This window comes from Triticum urartu, chromosome 4A, assembly GCF_056163025.1.
Source record: "Triticum urartu cultivar PI428250 chromosome 4A, HENAU_Tu73, whole genome shotgun sequence".
Taxonomy (NCBI): Eukaryota; Viridiplantae; Streptophyta; class Magnoliopsida; order Poales; family Poaceae; genus Triticum; species Triticum urartu.
In genome coordinates, this window is record NC_141876.1 from 503,410,591 (window position 1) to 503,425,209 (window position 14,619).

A 14,619-nucleotide genomic window follows, 5' to 3' on the forward strand; every position below is an offset into this window, starting at 1 on the left:
AGTGGTACGGTAATCCTTTCTGGAAGTCATGTTACTAGACCATGACGAACCTACGAACTATGAGGAAGCGATGATGAGCCTAGATTCCGCAAAATGGCTCGAGGCCATGAAATCTGAGATGGGATCCAAAAGGGTGGACTTTGGTTGACTTGCGCAATGATCGGCAAGCCATTGAGAATAAATGGATCTTCAAGAGGAAGACAGACACTGATAGTAGTATTACTATATAAAAAGCTCGAATTGTCGCAAAAGGTTTTCGACAAGTTCAAGATGTTGACTATGATGAGTTTTTCTCACTCGCAGCGATGCTTAAGTCTGTCCGAATCATGTTAGCAATTGCCACATTTTATGAAATCTGGCAAATGGATGTCAAAACTGCATTCCTTAATGGATTTCTTAAAGAAGAGTTGTATATGATGCAACAAGAAGGTTTTGACAATCCTAAAGGTGCTAACAAAGTGTGGAAGCTCCGGCGATCCATCTATGGACTGGTGCAACCATCTCGGAGTTGGAATATATGCTTTGATAAAGTGATCAAAGCATATGGTTTTATAAAGACTTGCGGTGAAGCCTATATTTACAAGGAAGTGAGTGGGAGCACTGTAGCCTTTCTGATAAGTGTATGTGAATGACATATTGTTGATCGGAAATGATGTAGAATTTTCTGGAAAGCATAAAGGAGTTTTTCAAAGAAAGACCTCGGTGAAGCTACTTACATATTGAGCATCAAGATCTATAGATATAGATCAAGACGCTTGATGTATTTTTCAATGAGTACACACCTTGACAAGATTTTGAAGTAGTTCAAAATGGAACAATCAAAGAAGGAGTTCTTGCCTGTGTTGCAAGGTGTGAAGTTGAGTAAAGACTCAAACCCGACCACGACAGAAAATAGAAAGAGAATGAAAAGTCATTCCCTATGCCTCAGCCATAGGTTCTATAAAGTATACTATGCTGTGTACCAGACCTATTGTGTACCTCACCAAGAGTTTGGCAAGAGGGTACAATAGTGATCCAGGAGTGGATCATCGGACATCGGTCAAAATTATCCTTAGTGGAATAAGGATATGTTTCTCGGTTATGGAGGTGACAAAAAGTTTGCCGTAAAGAGTTACGTCGATGCAAGTTTTGACACCGATATGGATGACTATGAGTCTCAATCTGGATACATATTAAAAGTGGGAGCAATTAGCTAGAGTAGCTCCGTGCAGAGCTTTGTAGACATAGAAAAATTTGCAAAATACATACAACTCCGAATGTGGCAGACTCGTTGACTAAATTTCTCTCACGAGCAAAACATGATCACTCTTTGCGTGTTAATCACATAGCGATGTGAACTGGATTATTGACTCTAGTAAACCCTTTGGGTATTAGTCACATGGAGATGTGAACTATTGGGTGTTAAGTCACATGACAATGTGAACTAGATTATTGACTCTAGCGCAAGTGTGAGACTGAAGGAAATATGCCCTATAGGCAATAATAAAGTTGTTATTTATATTTCCTTATATCATGATAAATGTTTATTATTCATTCTAGAATTGTATTAACCGGAAACTTGATACATGTGTGAATACATAGACAAACAAAGTGTCCCTAGTATGCCTCTACTTGACTAGCTCGTTAACCAAAGATGGTTAAGTTTCCTAGCCATAGACATGTGTTGTCATTTGATGAACGAGATCACATCATTAGAGAATGATGTGATGGACATGACCCGTCCGTTAGCTTAGCACTATGATTGTTTAGTTTGTTGCTATTGCTTTCTTCATGACTTATACATGTTCCTATGACTATGGGTTATACAACTCCCGGATACCGGAGGAACACTTAGTGTGCTATCAAACGTCACAACATAACTGGGTGATTATAAAGATGCTCTACAGGTGTATCCGATGGTGTTTATTGAGTTGGCATAGATCGAGATTAGGATTTGTCACTTGATTGTCGGAGAGGTATCTCTGGGCCCTCTCGGTAATGCTAATCACTATAAGCCTTGCAAGCAATGTGACTAAAGAGTTAGTTACGGGATGATGCATTACGGAACGAGTAAAGAGACTTGCTGATAACGAGATTGAACTAGGTATGAGGATACCGACGATCAAATCTTGGGCAAGTAACATACCGATGACAAAGAAAACAACGTTTGTTGTTATGCGGTTTGACCGATAAAGATCTTCGTAGAATATGTAGAAGCCAATATGAGCATCCAGGTTCCGCTATTGGTTATTGACCGGAGATGTGTCTTGGTCATGTCTACATAGTTCTCGAACCCGTAGGGTCCGCACGCTTAATGTTCGATGATGATTTATATTATGAGTTATGTGATTTGATGTACCGAAGGTTGTTCGGAGTCCCGGATGAGATCACGGACATGACGAGGAGTCTCAAAATGGTCGAGACGTAAAAGTTGATATATTGGAAGACTATATTCGGACATCAGAAAGGTTCCGAGTGATTCGGGTATTTTTCGGAGTACCGGAGAGTTACGGGAATTCGCCGGGGGAAGTAGTGGGCCTTAATGAGCCATACGGGAAAGGAGATAGGGGCCTCAAGGGGTGGCCCCCCATGGCAAGTCTAAATTGGACTAGGGAGGGGGCGATGCCCCCCTCTCTTTCCTTCTCCCTCTCCTACTCCTTCCCTCTTTCTCCTCTTGGAAAAAGGAAGGGGACTCCAACTAGGATTGGGAATCCTAGTTAGACTCCCCCTATAGGCACGCCCCTCCTAGACCGGCCTCCTCTTCCCCCTCCTTTATATACGTGGGCAGGGGGGCACCCCAAAGGCACTCCAAGATTTGTCTTAGCCGTGTGCGGTGCCCCCCTTCATAGTTTTCCACCTCAGTCATATTGTCATAGTGCTTAGGCGAAGCCCTGCGTCGATAACTTCATCATCACCGTCACCACGCTGTCATGCTGACGAAACTCTCCCTCGACCTCAACTGGATCAAGAGTTCGAGGGACGTCACCGAGCTGAACATGTGCAGATCACGGAGGTGCCGTGTGTTCGGTACTTGGATCGGTTGGATCGCGAAGACGTTCGACTACATCAACCGCATTACTAAACGCTTCCGCTTTTGGTCTATGAGGGTACATATACACATTCTCCCTTGTCGTTGCTATGCATCTCCTAGATAGATCTTGCGTGATCGTAGGAATTTTTTTGAAATACTGCGTTCCCCAACACACCACACCATAGCCTCAGCGGACAAGCCACATATGGCCTCGTGGCGGCGCGTCAACGAAGGGCTTGCGCATTCGTCGCGGCGTTCCGACGCCAGATGGAGCGCACCGCCTCCGGTGAGGCAGCGACGACGCACGCGCGCTGGATCCAGGCGCCATTGGGCTGAGGCGATGGCTTCTCGGCAGATCGAGTCCGACCGCTGTCGGGCATTCTCCTAACGTACGCGGCGAAGCGCAATGCGAACGACCATCTCCTCCTCGGGCCCAACTGGGATGATGTCCCAGTTCATAGATCGGCTGACAACAGACTCGGACCCATTGCCAGCCATGCCAGAGAAGGTCGGAGTTCGTGGAAAGTGAGCTTGGAGGCAGGGGGTGATGGAGTGGCTAGGATTTGGTCTCGGAGCAAATGAGGATGAATACATGCAAGGTCAGGGTGGGCCAACGTGGTCCGGATCCGACCTGACGGACGTGCCCGGGCCTCCCATATCCGCCCTAGAATTAGGCTGCATATGAGGGGTGTCGGTCAGCCCAAGCGTTTGAGGCCGGTTTGAGGTGCCCGGTTAGGTCGTACTTTTTGGACCGGTACCGGCCGATCATTCGGGTGTTTGAGGAGGGTTTGAGACGTCCGACTGCAGATGCTCTAATTTTCCATAGAAGATAATAAATCTAACTGTTGCTGTAATTCCGTGGTATTTACTCGATCATACATTTCAACTTTACATATTTCGGTTGGAGATGCTCGGCAGTTTTGGCTTTGACGAAGCGCCATTTCGGTGCCGCTTACACGTGGGGTCTTATCCAAAGCGTGGCATTTGTGTCAAAGTGCAAGAAAGAAATATGCCATTTTCTCTAGACCATCCTGTACCTTGCTTTCGTCTTCCTCGGCCCGAGCCTCGGCCCTCCTGACCTAACCAATCCGACCCAAGGCGGCTCCATCTCTCCTAGACTGTACCACGCCGTGCCCTGCCGTAGCACTGCGTTACCGCCGACGCCTCACCCCCACCCCTCCGCACCCCCACTCCCACAACCCCTCCGCCCCTCTCACGCGCCTCGCCTCCATCGCCGTCCCCGTTCTTCCCCGTCGCCGAATTTCGTCCCTGCTGTCCCCGCCCCGTCCGCAATCTCGGGCCATTGGGTTTTGAGGTATGAGGGTTGTTCCCAATCAGAGATTTGTTAAATCCCACTCACCAATCGCAATTTCTGGGTGTGCCGGTGCGCACCATCTAGATCCGCCCCTGCTTACGGATCCCTGATTTTTTTTCTGCTTGTTTTTGGAAATAGGTCCCAGGGATTGGCGTCTGGAATGCAATGGTGGGTATAGCCTGACCGTCCAGAGCCCGAAAGAAGAGCACATTTCTCGTTCCAATCTCGGTTTTCTTGGATTTCGATTCGTTTGTTCAGGGCCGGCCGAGATGGACGACGACGGCAGCTTGAGCATTCGGAATTGGGGCTTCTATGAGACGATGAAAGGCAACCTCGGCCTGCAGCTGATGCCATCTGTGGCCGGCGGCCACCGGGACACTAAGCCGCTGCTCCCCAACGGCACCTTCTTGCAGCACCACAACGCCCCGCACCACCCGCCACATTCACATCACCCCCGCGACTATGGTAACGGCGAACCCTCTGGTGGCATGCCCACCGAGCCGCCGGCTATTCACATGGATTTTGTGCGCAATGAGGCCTGGATGCACCCCTCGCAGCATCAGCATCAGCATCAGCATCAGCATCAGCATCAGCAGCAGCACCAGCACCATCACCAGAACCAACATCAACAGCAGCATCAGCATCAGCATCAACATTCCCGTGAGCAGAAGGTCCTTCATGCTGTTCCTCTTGGGCCTGCTGGACATATTGGACATCCTGGACATGCTGTGCATCACCACCCTACAGGTTTTGGGATGATGCCAGATGCGCGTGGTGCGCACACTCTCCAGATGATGCAGCCACAGGAGCCTCCTGTGCCCGAGGAGGAAAAAATTGCCCCACCGTTGGTTGAAGAGCATTCTGTGGTCGGAAGCAAGCCTCCGGTAAAGAAGAGGCAGCAAGGTCGTCAGCCTAAGTTGCCGAAGCCGAAGAAGCCTAAGAAGGTTGCTACTCCAGGGGAAGATGGGGCACCCAAGGCCCGTGCACCCCGAAGCAGGGGTCCTCTTAAGCCTGTGGAAATGGTAATTAATGGTATTGATTTTGACATTTCAAGGATACCAACACCTGTGTGCTCATGCACTGGAGCTCCCCAGCAATGCTACCGGTGGGGTGCAGGTGGCTGGCAGTCTGCATGCTGCACAACTTCTATTTCGACATACCCGCTGCCAATGAACACAAAGCGCCGGGGCGCACGTATTGCTGGAAGGAAGATGAGCCAAGGTGCATTCAAAAAGGTTCTTGAGAAGCTAGCTGGTGAAGGGTACAACCTTAATAATCCAATTGACTTGAAGACCTTCTGGGCCAAGCATGGCACAAACAAGTTTGTAACAATCAGGTAAGAGACATGCTATGTTGATCGCCTTGTAGGCTCCAACACTGCAGTTTGGTCTGAGTTATTCTCTGTACCTGCTCTTGCCAATCTGTAGACGTCTTTAGAAGTAGCTTGTAGCCATGTTCAGTTTCCCGGACTTAATTTACATGCCTATTTCGAGCTTCAGCTGTGAAGTAGGAAGCCTGTCTGTATCTGTCATGTCAATTTAGAAGTTGTAGTGTAATGGCAACAGTTTTTCTGATTTAGTTAGCATTTAATGCTTCAATGTCTGTTATGACCTGGATGTTTATGGCTTCATGTAGAGGTTTTCTCCATTAAAGTTGAAAGATAATCACTACCTCTTCTAGGGCTAGTTATCATTTAATTTGGCATTTCTTTACATCTGCCAAGTTTATATATGAAATACTCGCATGACTCATGCGGTTCTTATCTTTGACCTGCTATTAAGCTTGTGCTCCATGGATCTAAGCAAGTAAAATGCCTAATAGTTTCTCATTGTTCCGATGTGGTGTTACTATGCGCTGAACCGAGTAATTTTATTTGTGTGCCTCTACCTTGATACCTTGGGAATTATTATAGCAACTGCTCACCAAGGCTTGCATATCTTGACTCAATATGTGTAGTATTTTCCTTTTGAAATAGCATGAACTTTAACTTGTGTAGTGTTTGATTGCCCTTTCTCTTAGAATTATGCAAGGGAGTATATTTATAAGTTATGTGTAAAAGTCTTGCAAGTTAAAAAAAACATGACAAATGAAAACAGAAGAGAAAGAAAAACATCACCAGCAAGTGGACAGACAACTACTGCTGCACAGCGTACTACCTGAGTGCCCCCAAGAGTGAAAGATTTGCTACCAAAGGTCAGTAAGATCCTGCAAAGGTGTGGCCGGGCCTCCTTGGGAAAAAACCTTTCCTTCCTTTCCTTTCATAGGTGCCATGGGCCCAAAATGATGAAGCTGTCCATACATTTTCCTTTCTGAAAGATCTGGGAGTCCCTATCCTCTTGCCACCAGTGTTACAGTTCACTATCAAGAGAGGGTGTTGCATTTAAGACCAGTCCATCTGTAGTTTAAGAAGTTTAATTATAGCGACTTTCTATAACAAAATCCGAGTTGTTGAAATCTGATTACATGGCTTTCTGTCAACATCTTACTAGCTTAGTAGGTTTCCAGAAGTACGAGGATAGATGTTTGCTCAGGGTTCAGTATTTGGAAATCGAGGTTTCGTTGTGGCATCTGTTTGCAAATATTTATCTATACTTAGAAACTGATTAGGTTTGATTGCAACGAGGGAAAAAAACACGGGTAGCAAAACTAAGTAATATGCAGATTGTTTGGTTTAGCCATTGAACAAAAGCCCATTTGCTTGCCAGCTCTGGTTTGTTTCTTCTTTTAGCCAACAGACATGATGAACTACTACCAATCCTTTTGCATTTACGTTCGTTGGCTTTCTGAAAGCACTTTTCCGTTTCTATTTTTGTGCGTTTCAGTCATCTTAAGATCTACTACCACAGTGCAGAAAGCGCTTTCTTATTTCTATTTTTGGATGTATCAGTTACTTGACCATCCTAAAAGCGCTTGTCTGCTTCTACCATTCTATGTATTACTCCCTCCGTTCCGAATTACTTGTCTTAGATTTGTCTAGATACGGAGGTATCTAGCACTAAAATAAGTCTAGATACATCTGTATCTAGACAAATAATTCGGAACGGAGGGAGTACTCCCTCCGTTTTTATTTAGTTCGCGTATTAGCTTTGGTCAAAGTCAAGCTTTGTAAACTTTGACCAATTTTATAAACAAAAATATTAACATATACGATAACAAATCAACATCATTAGATTTATTATTGAATGTACTTTCACATAGTATAAATTTGTTATGGTAAATGTTTATATTATTTTCTATAAACTTGATCAAACTTTATGAAGTTTGACTTCAGTTAACTCTAATATGCGGAGGAAATAAAAACGGAGGGAGTACTAGTTAGCTGGAAAAGCTGGAAAGTACTACTAGCCTTTTGTGGAACTAACATCAAAATCCTGCCAAAGTTAGTAATTATTCTCTATCACAATACAACATCGGCCGGATATGCCATGGGTCTATTTCAAGAAACTGGTGTGGCGGTGTAGGAGGTTGGGCCCCCCAGCCAAATTAAGCAAAATCAATGATAGATCACTCTCTATCGCTCGCTGCATACATCTTTAAAGAATGACACAGCGAGAGAGGTTATTTTGAAAAATGCTCACGTCGCTGGGCTCTCGCGTCCGCGGATGGTGAGCGACCGCGACCCCTTCTCTCTCCTCTGATCTTCCCCGCGACAACCTCGACCAGATCCGGTTCCCCCTGTGTGTCCTCTCCTCTTCCGTTGAAGCCACGCTCTCTCGTGCTCCCTTGAGCTCGTCTATGCTACTGATGCGTTGACATGCTGCCCGCGTCAGAAGCGGCGGTAGGCTCTCCGTCATTGCTGCTGCAGCACACGTCGCCGGTCTGCTTTGGACGGGGGGCTTGACCGCGACCCCTTCTCTCTCCTCAGATCTCCCCCCGTGACAACCTCGACCAGATCCGGTACCCCCTGCGTGTCCTCTCTCCTCTCCCGTTGAAGCCACGCTCTCTCGTGCTCCCTTGAGCTCGTCTATGTTGCTGATGCGTTGACATGCTACCGGCGTCAGCAGTGGCGGAGAACTGGCGGTAGGCTCTCTGGCAATGCTGTTGCAGCACACGCCATCGGTCTGCTTTGGATGGGGGGCTTGACGCGACCCCTTCTCTCTCCTCCGATCTCCCCCGCGATAACCTCGACTAGATCCGGTACCCCCTGTGTGTCCTCTCTCCTCTCCCGTTGAAGCCATGCTCTCTCGTGCTCCCTTGAGCTCTGCTGATGCGTTGACATGCTGCCGGCGTCAGCAACGGCGGAGAACCGCTGGCAGGCTTTCCATCAGTGCTGCTGCAACACACCTCGCCGGTCTGCTTTGGATGGGGGGCTTGTCCTGCTCAGCAACCAGCCTCCTCCAGCTATGGCTGCCAAGGTTCCTCGAGCTCTTCCCTAGTCGGTGTTCGTGCCGTCAGGAGCGGCGACAGGCTCTCCGTCCATGTTGCTGCAGCCCGCGCCGCGGTCTGCCCTGGTTGGGGGGCTTGTTCTACCCGGTGACCAGCCTCCTTTAGCCGCGGTTGCCATGGCGCAGCGACACCCTGTCACTAGGGATAACCATAGTAGTAGCGTTTGTTTTATAGCTATTAGTAGCGCTTGTACAAGCGCTACTACTAGTAAGGCGATATAGCTATACCTAGTTAGTAATAGCGCTTGGTAGGGAAAAACGCGCTACTGATAATAGTAAGTAGCAGCAGCGTTTCTTTCGAAAAGCGCTACTGCTAAATTTTTCTGTATTTTTGAAAATGCAGCTTATTGTCGCTGTATTTGTATAGGTTTTATATACAGTACTTTCATTATATGATTTTATGATCATGACTAGTTATTATATATAACAATGGATGAAATGAACGTGGATCAGATTCAAATGGAGGCAACATGTGGTGCACATTCACCCACTAATAATAATAACAGTGGAGGATGTGCACCACATGTTGCCTCCACTTGAATCTAATCCATGTTCATTTCACCCATTGGTATATATAATAACTCATCATATTGCCTCCACTTGAATCTAATCCATGTTCATTTCACCCATTGGTATATATAATAACTCATCATATTGCCTCCACTTGAATCTAATCCATATTCATTTCACCTACCGATATATATAATAACTTAACATTATGCATAATAATAATAATAATAATAATAATAATAATAATAATAAATAACTCATCATTGGTATCATAACAACAAGTCCAACTCATCATCATCATACAACTTCTACTCGTTATCATAATAACAAGTCATACTCATCATCATCAGTCATCTAACCAACCCTACTTAATTGTTCTTAGCACATGATCATGAGTATTAGCTAGGACCTAACTACCCTCTCTAAGGTAAAATAGCATAAAACAAGATAGGCCCCGACTCTCCATTACGGAGAATGGAGATTATCATGTCTCCAATTCTTGCACTTCGCACAATATTGCTTCCAAGTAGCTCCCTACGATTGTCCATACATTTTTTTTCAATCTTTGATTGTCATGTCTTCACCGGTTTTAGAAATCCGGTATGAACAACAGTGAAGCCTAGGATGACCTGGCCGTAAGCTCATAACATCAAGGTGACCTTTCGGAAACATTAGATTAGGCACACAATCCTTCGGGATTTTTTGTTGAAAAACATAATAATAACATGTAGTTAGCAATGTAGTTTAGCTTTAGAAGAATATATGCAAAAGATGTACGGACGTTGTAATAGTAAAAAATCTTATCATGCCATCTCCATGGATGTTACCGTAGGTTAGCACGTGCACTAGTGGCATGTATTGACCATAATGTGCAGGAGTTTGATAATTGCGATTGTAATTCTCAACATCAATAATAAATGAGATAAGATGATCTTTCGCCTGATAAGTTAATTCTACGCCATCCGTGTAGTAGGTTCTGTCTACCATCTTTCGTACATTGTTTGGAGAATGGAAATATGCCGTCAATGGAAATAAGTTGTCAACTGTTTTGAAATAAACAATATAAATTACATAATAACTATGTTTGAGAAACTCACATAGCGGTAGAATTGGAAGCGTATCAACAAGAACCCAAATGTTCATATTCTCTTCGTCGATGTCAGGATCACCAAGATCCAAGGTGACAAGCATACTCATGAAAATCATACGTCTTGCAAAGTGCTTCCCAATTCGAGCAACCAAAATGGGATACTCTCTCAGAATTGTATAGATTTACAGCAAAATCATAACCATGATGGGTCCTTAGGTGAACTATCTTTGTTTCCATACTTTCATGATCTTTAAAATCCATACTCTCCAAGACATAGTGTCTTGCATGGCATGAAATAAGCTAGTCGAATTGTAAAAGACGAAAATTACACGTTGAAGAAGCAGAAGTCGTGCTTAATTATGAAAAAAAACACTTGTCGTCGTTGCGTACCGTTTCAACATCGAAGGTCTCCTGGAGCTTAATACTGAAGCGCCGACCTTCTACCAGGTGAGGCATGTCACACAGACCCCGGTCATCGCCGCACCAGTCGCACTCCGGGAGCCTATCGTCGTCGTCAGACATTTCCTATGTTCATAATTCAAAGATTGAACTTGTACAATTCAACATATGTACTACAAAAACTAATTAGACCATTATTATTCATCATGGGTTGAATATTGGTCTGTCAAGTCTTTTCTTGAAAACTCCCAGCTCACGTGGTGTATATATTCGACCGTTGCTGATGGTTGCTCCTCCCTTCGTTCCCGAGTGCATTACACCAAAATGTCTAGCACACGGGAACGAAGGAGAAGCGACCCCCACGACAACAGTCGGGATTCTTCGTCCTCTCATATATGGTGGAGACTCTCCCTCACTGATTCCTCTCTGACATCTGTGACCGTCGGTGATGGTCGTTACTCCTCCTTCCCCTAGTGCATAACAAAGGTCTAGCACAAGGAGAAGAAGGAGAAATGACCCCCACGAAAACAGTCGGGATTCTTCGTCCTCTCTCATATACGGTGGACACACTCCCTCACTAATTTTTCGACCGTCGATGATGGCCGTTACTCCTCCTTCCCCTAGTGCATAACAAAGGTCTAGCACAAGGAGAAATGACCCCCACGACAACAGCCGGGATTCTTCTTCTCTCATATATGATGCAGACTTTCTCCCTCACTCATTTGTTGACTGTCATGTATGGAGCCTCGACAGACTTAAAGTCAACCTAAAATGTCGTTTAATTATATTTCTACAAAATCCGGGCGACTCGATATTTTCTACATATTCTAGCACAAGTCATGCCAAAATTCAAGGAAAAATCCGGCATGACCTTTGCTAAAAAGGACATATATCGAGCGCCTGAAATTTACTGGAATGGAAATTAATCAACACTCCGGCAAAACATAGGCCACCGTGAGGTGTTCCCCGCAAACATAGGCCACTCATGTAGCTACTACTCTACTACAACTATCAAAACATCTACATCATCATCGACATGGGGATTTGGCTGGTCTCACCTCGAGATCGGAGGTGGTCAGTGACGGGGATGGCGACAGGGATGATGCAGGGGCTCCTTGATTTATGCAAAAACAAAATATAAACAAAAACATCATTATCCTCATCTTAGGACTTAGTGAAACCCTATGTCTAAAACATCCTACTTCTAGCCCTACCATTTACTAAAAATACCTTGTTCTAACCCTAAAAATTGAAAAGACATATACATTCACTAAAAATACCCTAGTTCTAGCCCTAATATCTGTCCATCCATCCATCTATCTATATATCCTCATAAACCCTAGAAAAATGCCCTGGTTATTTAACTACCGTCTACTTCTTGAATCATAGAAAAGTGCCCTAATTTCACATAACTTACAAAAATTCCTATTCTATTCAAAAGACCTACATTTACTTAATTTTTTCAATTCTATTCAGAAAATCTACATTTACTAAAAAAATTCTCATATAACATAATACATTTCTATACCTAAAAATTTCTATTACTAAATTCTTTTACTAAAAATATTCTATACCTAAATTTTTATACAAAGAGAGGTGGGAGGAGGAGGATGAGGAGGGAGGAGTGAGGGCTTCGGGTGGCTGGGGGAGGGAGGAGAGAGGAGGGCAGTGGGAGGAGGGAGGAGGGAGCAGGGCAGTTGGAGGAGGGAGAAGGACCGCCGGTGGGAGGAGGGAGGAGTGAGGAGGGCCGCCAGAGGGAGGAGAGAGGAGGGCGGTGAGAGGAGGAGGGAGGGAGCCAGATACCTTGGGGGCGCTGGTGGGTGACGGCGGGCGACGACGGGCGACACCGCGCGGTGGAGTGAGTGAGTGAGAGTGTGAGGGGGAGAGTAAGGACGCGCGCGGGCCGGGGTGTGGATAAGGTGCCCCGTAGTAGTAGCGCTGGTTTGTAACCACCGCTATTGCTAAGCTCCATAGCAGTAACGCGTTAAGGGAACTAGCGCTACTACTACGATCATTAGCAGTAGCGGTTTTATAGAACCAACACTAGTACTAAGGCTAAGCATGTAAAAAACATCAAATTAAAAAAAGCATTGGTCATCAATGATCTTTTTGTGTAGAATCTAAATTGTCAGTATGAATCTTCGCCGGTTTAGGAACTGGTGAAGATTCATATTGCCATAGATCCTACACATAGAGTACAATGAAGACCAAGTGGTTGTGATAGTTTGAGAAGCACCATATTTAAGGTGGTAAACATTCTGTTCGTGGAGCGAGGTGGGACTAAACTTTGGTCATAGGAGGGGACTGAATTTAGCAGTAGCGCTGGTTGGAGGAAAGCGCTATTGCTAAGTATAATAGCAGTAGCGCTTTTTACGCATGAGCGCTACTAGAATACCTTGCCTGCCGGCAACGGTCTGGCAATTATAGTAGTAGCGTGTTTTATAACTACAGTGCTACTGCTATGTGCATAGTAGCATCGCTCTTTCTGCCCAAGCACTACTACTAAATAGTAGTAGTGCTACCTTTTAAAATGCGCTACTCGTAAGCTCTTGTGTATAAGGTTTTCCCTAGTAGTGTGTGCCTTTGGTCGTCCACGAGTGCTGGACTCTTCTGCTGCCATCATTGTTGGCCGCCCCTTCAACGCAAGCCTCTGTTGCTCAGGACGATGCTCTCGTCCAGTGGCCTTGGATGGCATCATCCCTTGCGCGATGATATAAGGGCTTAAGCCCAACGGTATGCCTGCCTGTGATGTGGGCCTCCCTCGCCAACGAAGACGAAGTGCTAGCCCCGCAGGCGGCGCTGGCTACCAATTTCTCACCTTCGACTGCTCGGCGTGTGTGGGGTGTAAGGTGGTGACAGACAAAGGATGGCAAGAGGTGTTGCCGTGAGGTCCGGCACCACCTGCCCCGGTGATGACTCCTGTCCCATTCCCGCTTGGCTTCATGGTAGATGTTGCATATGCCTCGCTTTTGGGCACCATGCGACTGTTTGTCGAGATTCCCTTTGGTGCCTCCATTGTTTGGAGACGGGCACCATGCACGTGAGTGCTGCAACCCTTGGCGTCCACTCGACTCGTTGGCATGCCTTGTCATGTCGTCCGAACCCCGCCTCGGGATAGGGCATCATCGAGGAGCTTCTTGTGGAGGTCCGATGAAGTCCGTGCATCCCTCCAAGGCGTCATCTCTGCCTCTCTAGTATAGTTTGCTTGGCAACCTCATCTAATGTGGTGTTGTAGTCCACTTTGGCAGATCAGTCCAAGCTGGTGCGAGGCTTGTTGGCGCGACTTGAGAGCTTTCTGGAGTGGGCGGAGGCTGCTCTCGGCAAGCTCTCCCTTGTATCGACTATGTTGTTGATCGCTTCAATGTCGCGGCCTCCTGGTGTTTCTGGCGTTGGTTCCGCGGATGACAAGGGTACATAGCTCTTCAGTTGTTTCTCCCCTCATGTTGGGGTTAGTTCATTGTCATTGTCTGGCCTGCTCTTTGTGTCGTCTACCGCCAAGGGCGAGGACATCGTCGTGATCATTGCCCATGTGTTGCAAATCATGCCCAAGTTTCATCAGCTATGTGTGAGACATGCTTCGCCTTAGTCTATGGAGCATATGGAGGTCGACTCACCCGCGGCCTCTAGTGAGGGACATGATTCACCTATGCCATGTGAGCAATTGGAGGCGCCTGAGTCCACCGTGTTGGTGGTACTTATGATTGATAATGCTGAGGTGGTCGGTATGCTGGAGCCTGATCCTTTGGAGGCAAGCCAGCTGCTCAACTTTGTGGACCGTGGAGGTTCGGATGTTGCGGTCACCTACTCGCACGTGACCGTTGTTGGGGAATGCAGTATTTCAAAAAAAATTCCTACGATCACGCAAGATCTATCTAGGAGACGCATAGCAATGAGAGGGGGAGAGTAAGTC

At 46.1% G+C, this 14,619-nt stretch overlaps 1 protein-coding gene across 1 annotated transcript; it reads left to right on the forward strand.

Moving 5' to 3' along the window:
- Nucleotides 1–4,019: 4,019 nt before the first annotated feature.
- LOC125552365 (protein Barley B recombinant) lies at nucleotides 4,020–5,923 on the forward strand. The gene is made up of 2 exons (XM_048715880.2): nucleotides 4,020–4,325; nucleotides 4,464–5,923. Exon 2 carries the CDS (start codon nucleotides 4,595–4,597, stop codon nucleotides 5,663–5,665), a length of 1,071 nt encoding a protein of 356 aa, XP_048571837.1. The 5' UTR covers nucleotides 4,020–4,325; nucleotides 4,464–4,594; the 3' UTR covers nucleotides 5,666–5,923.
- Nucleotides 5,924–14,619: the final 8,696 nt, after the last annotated feature.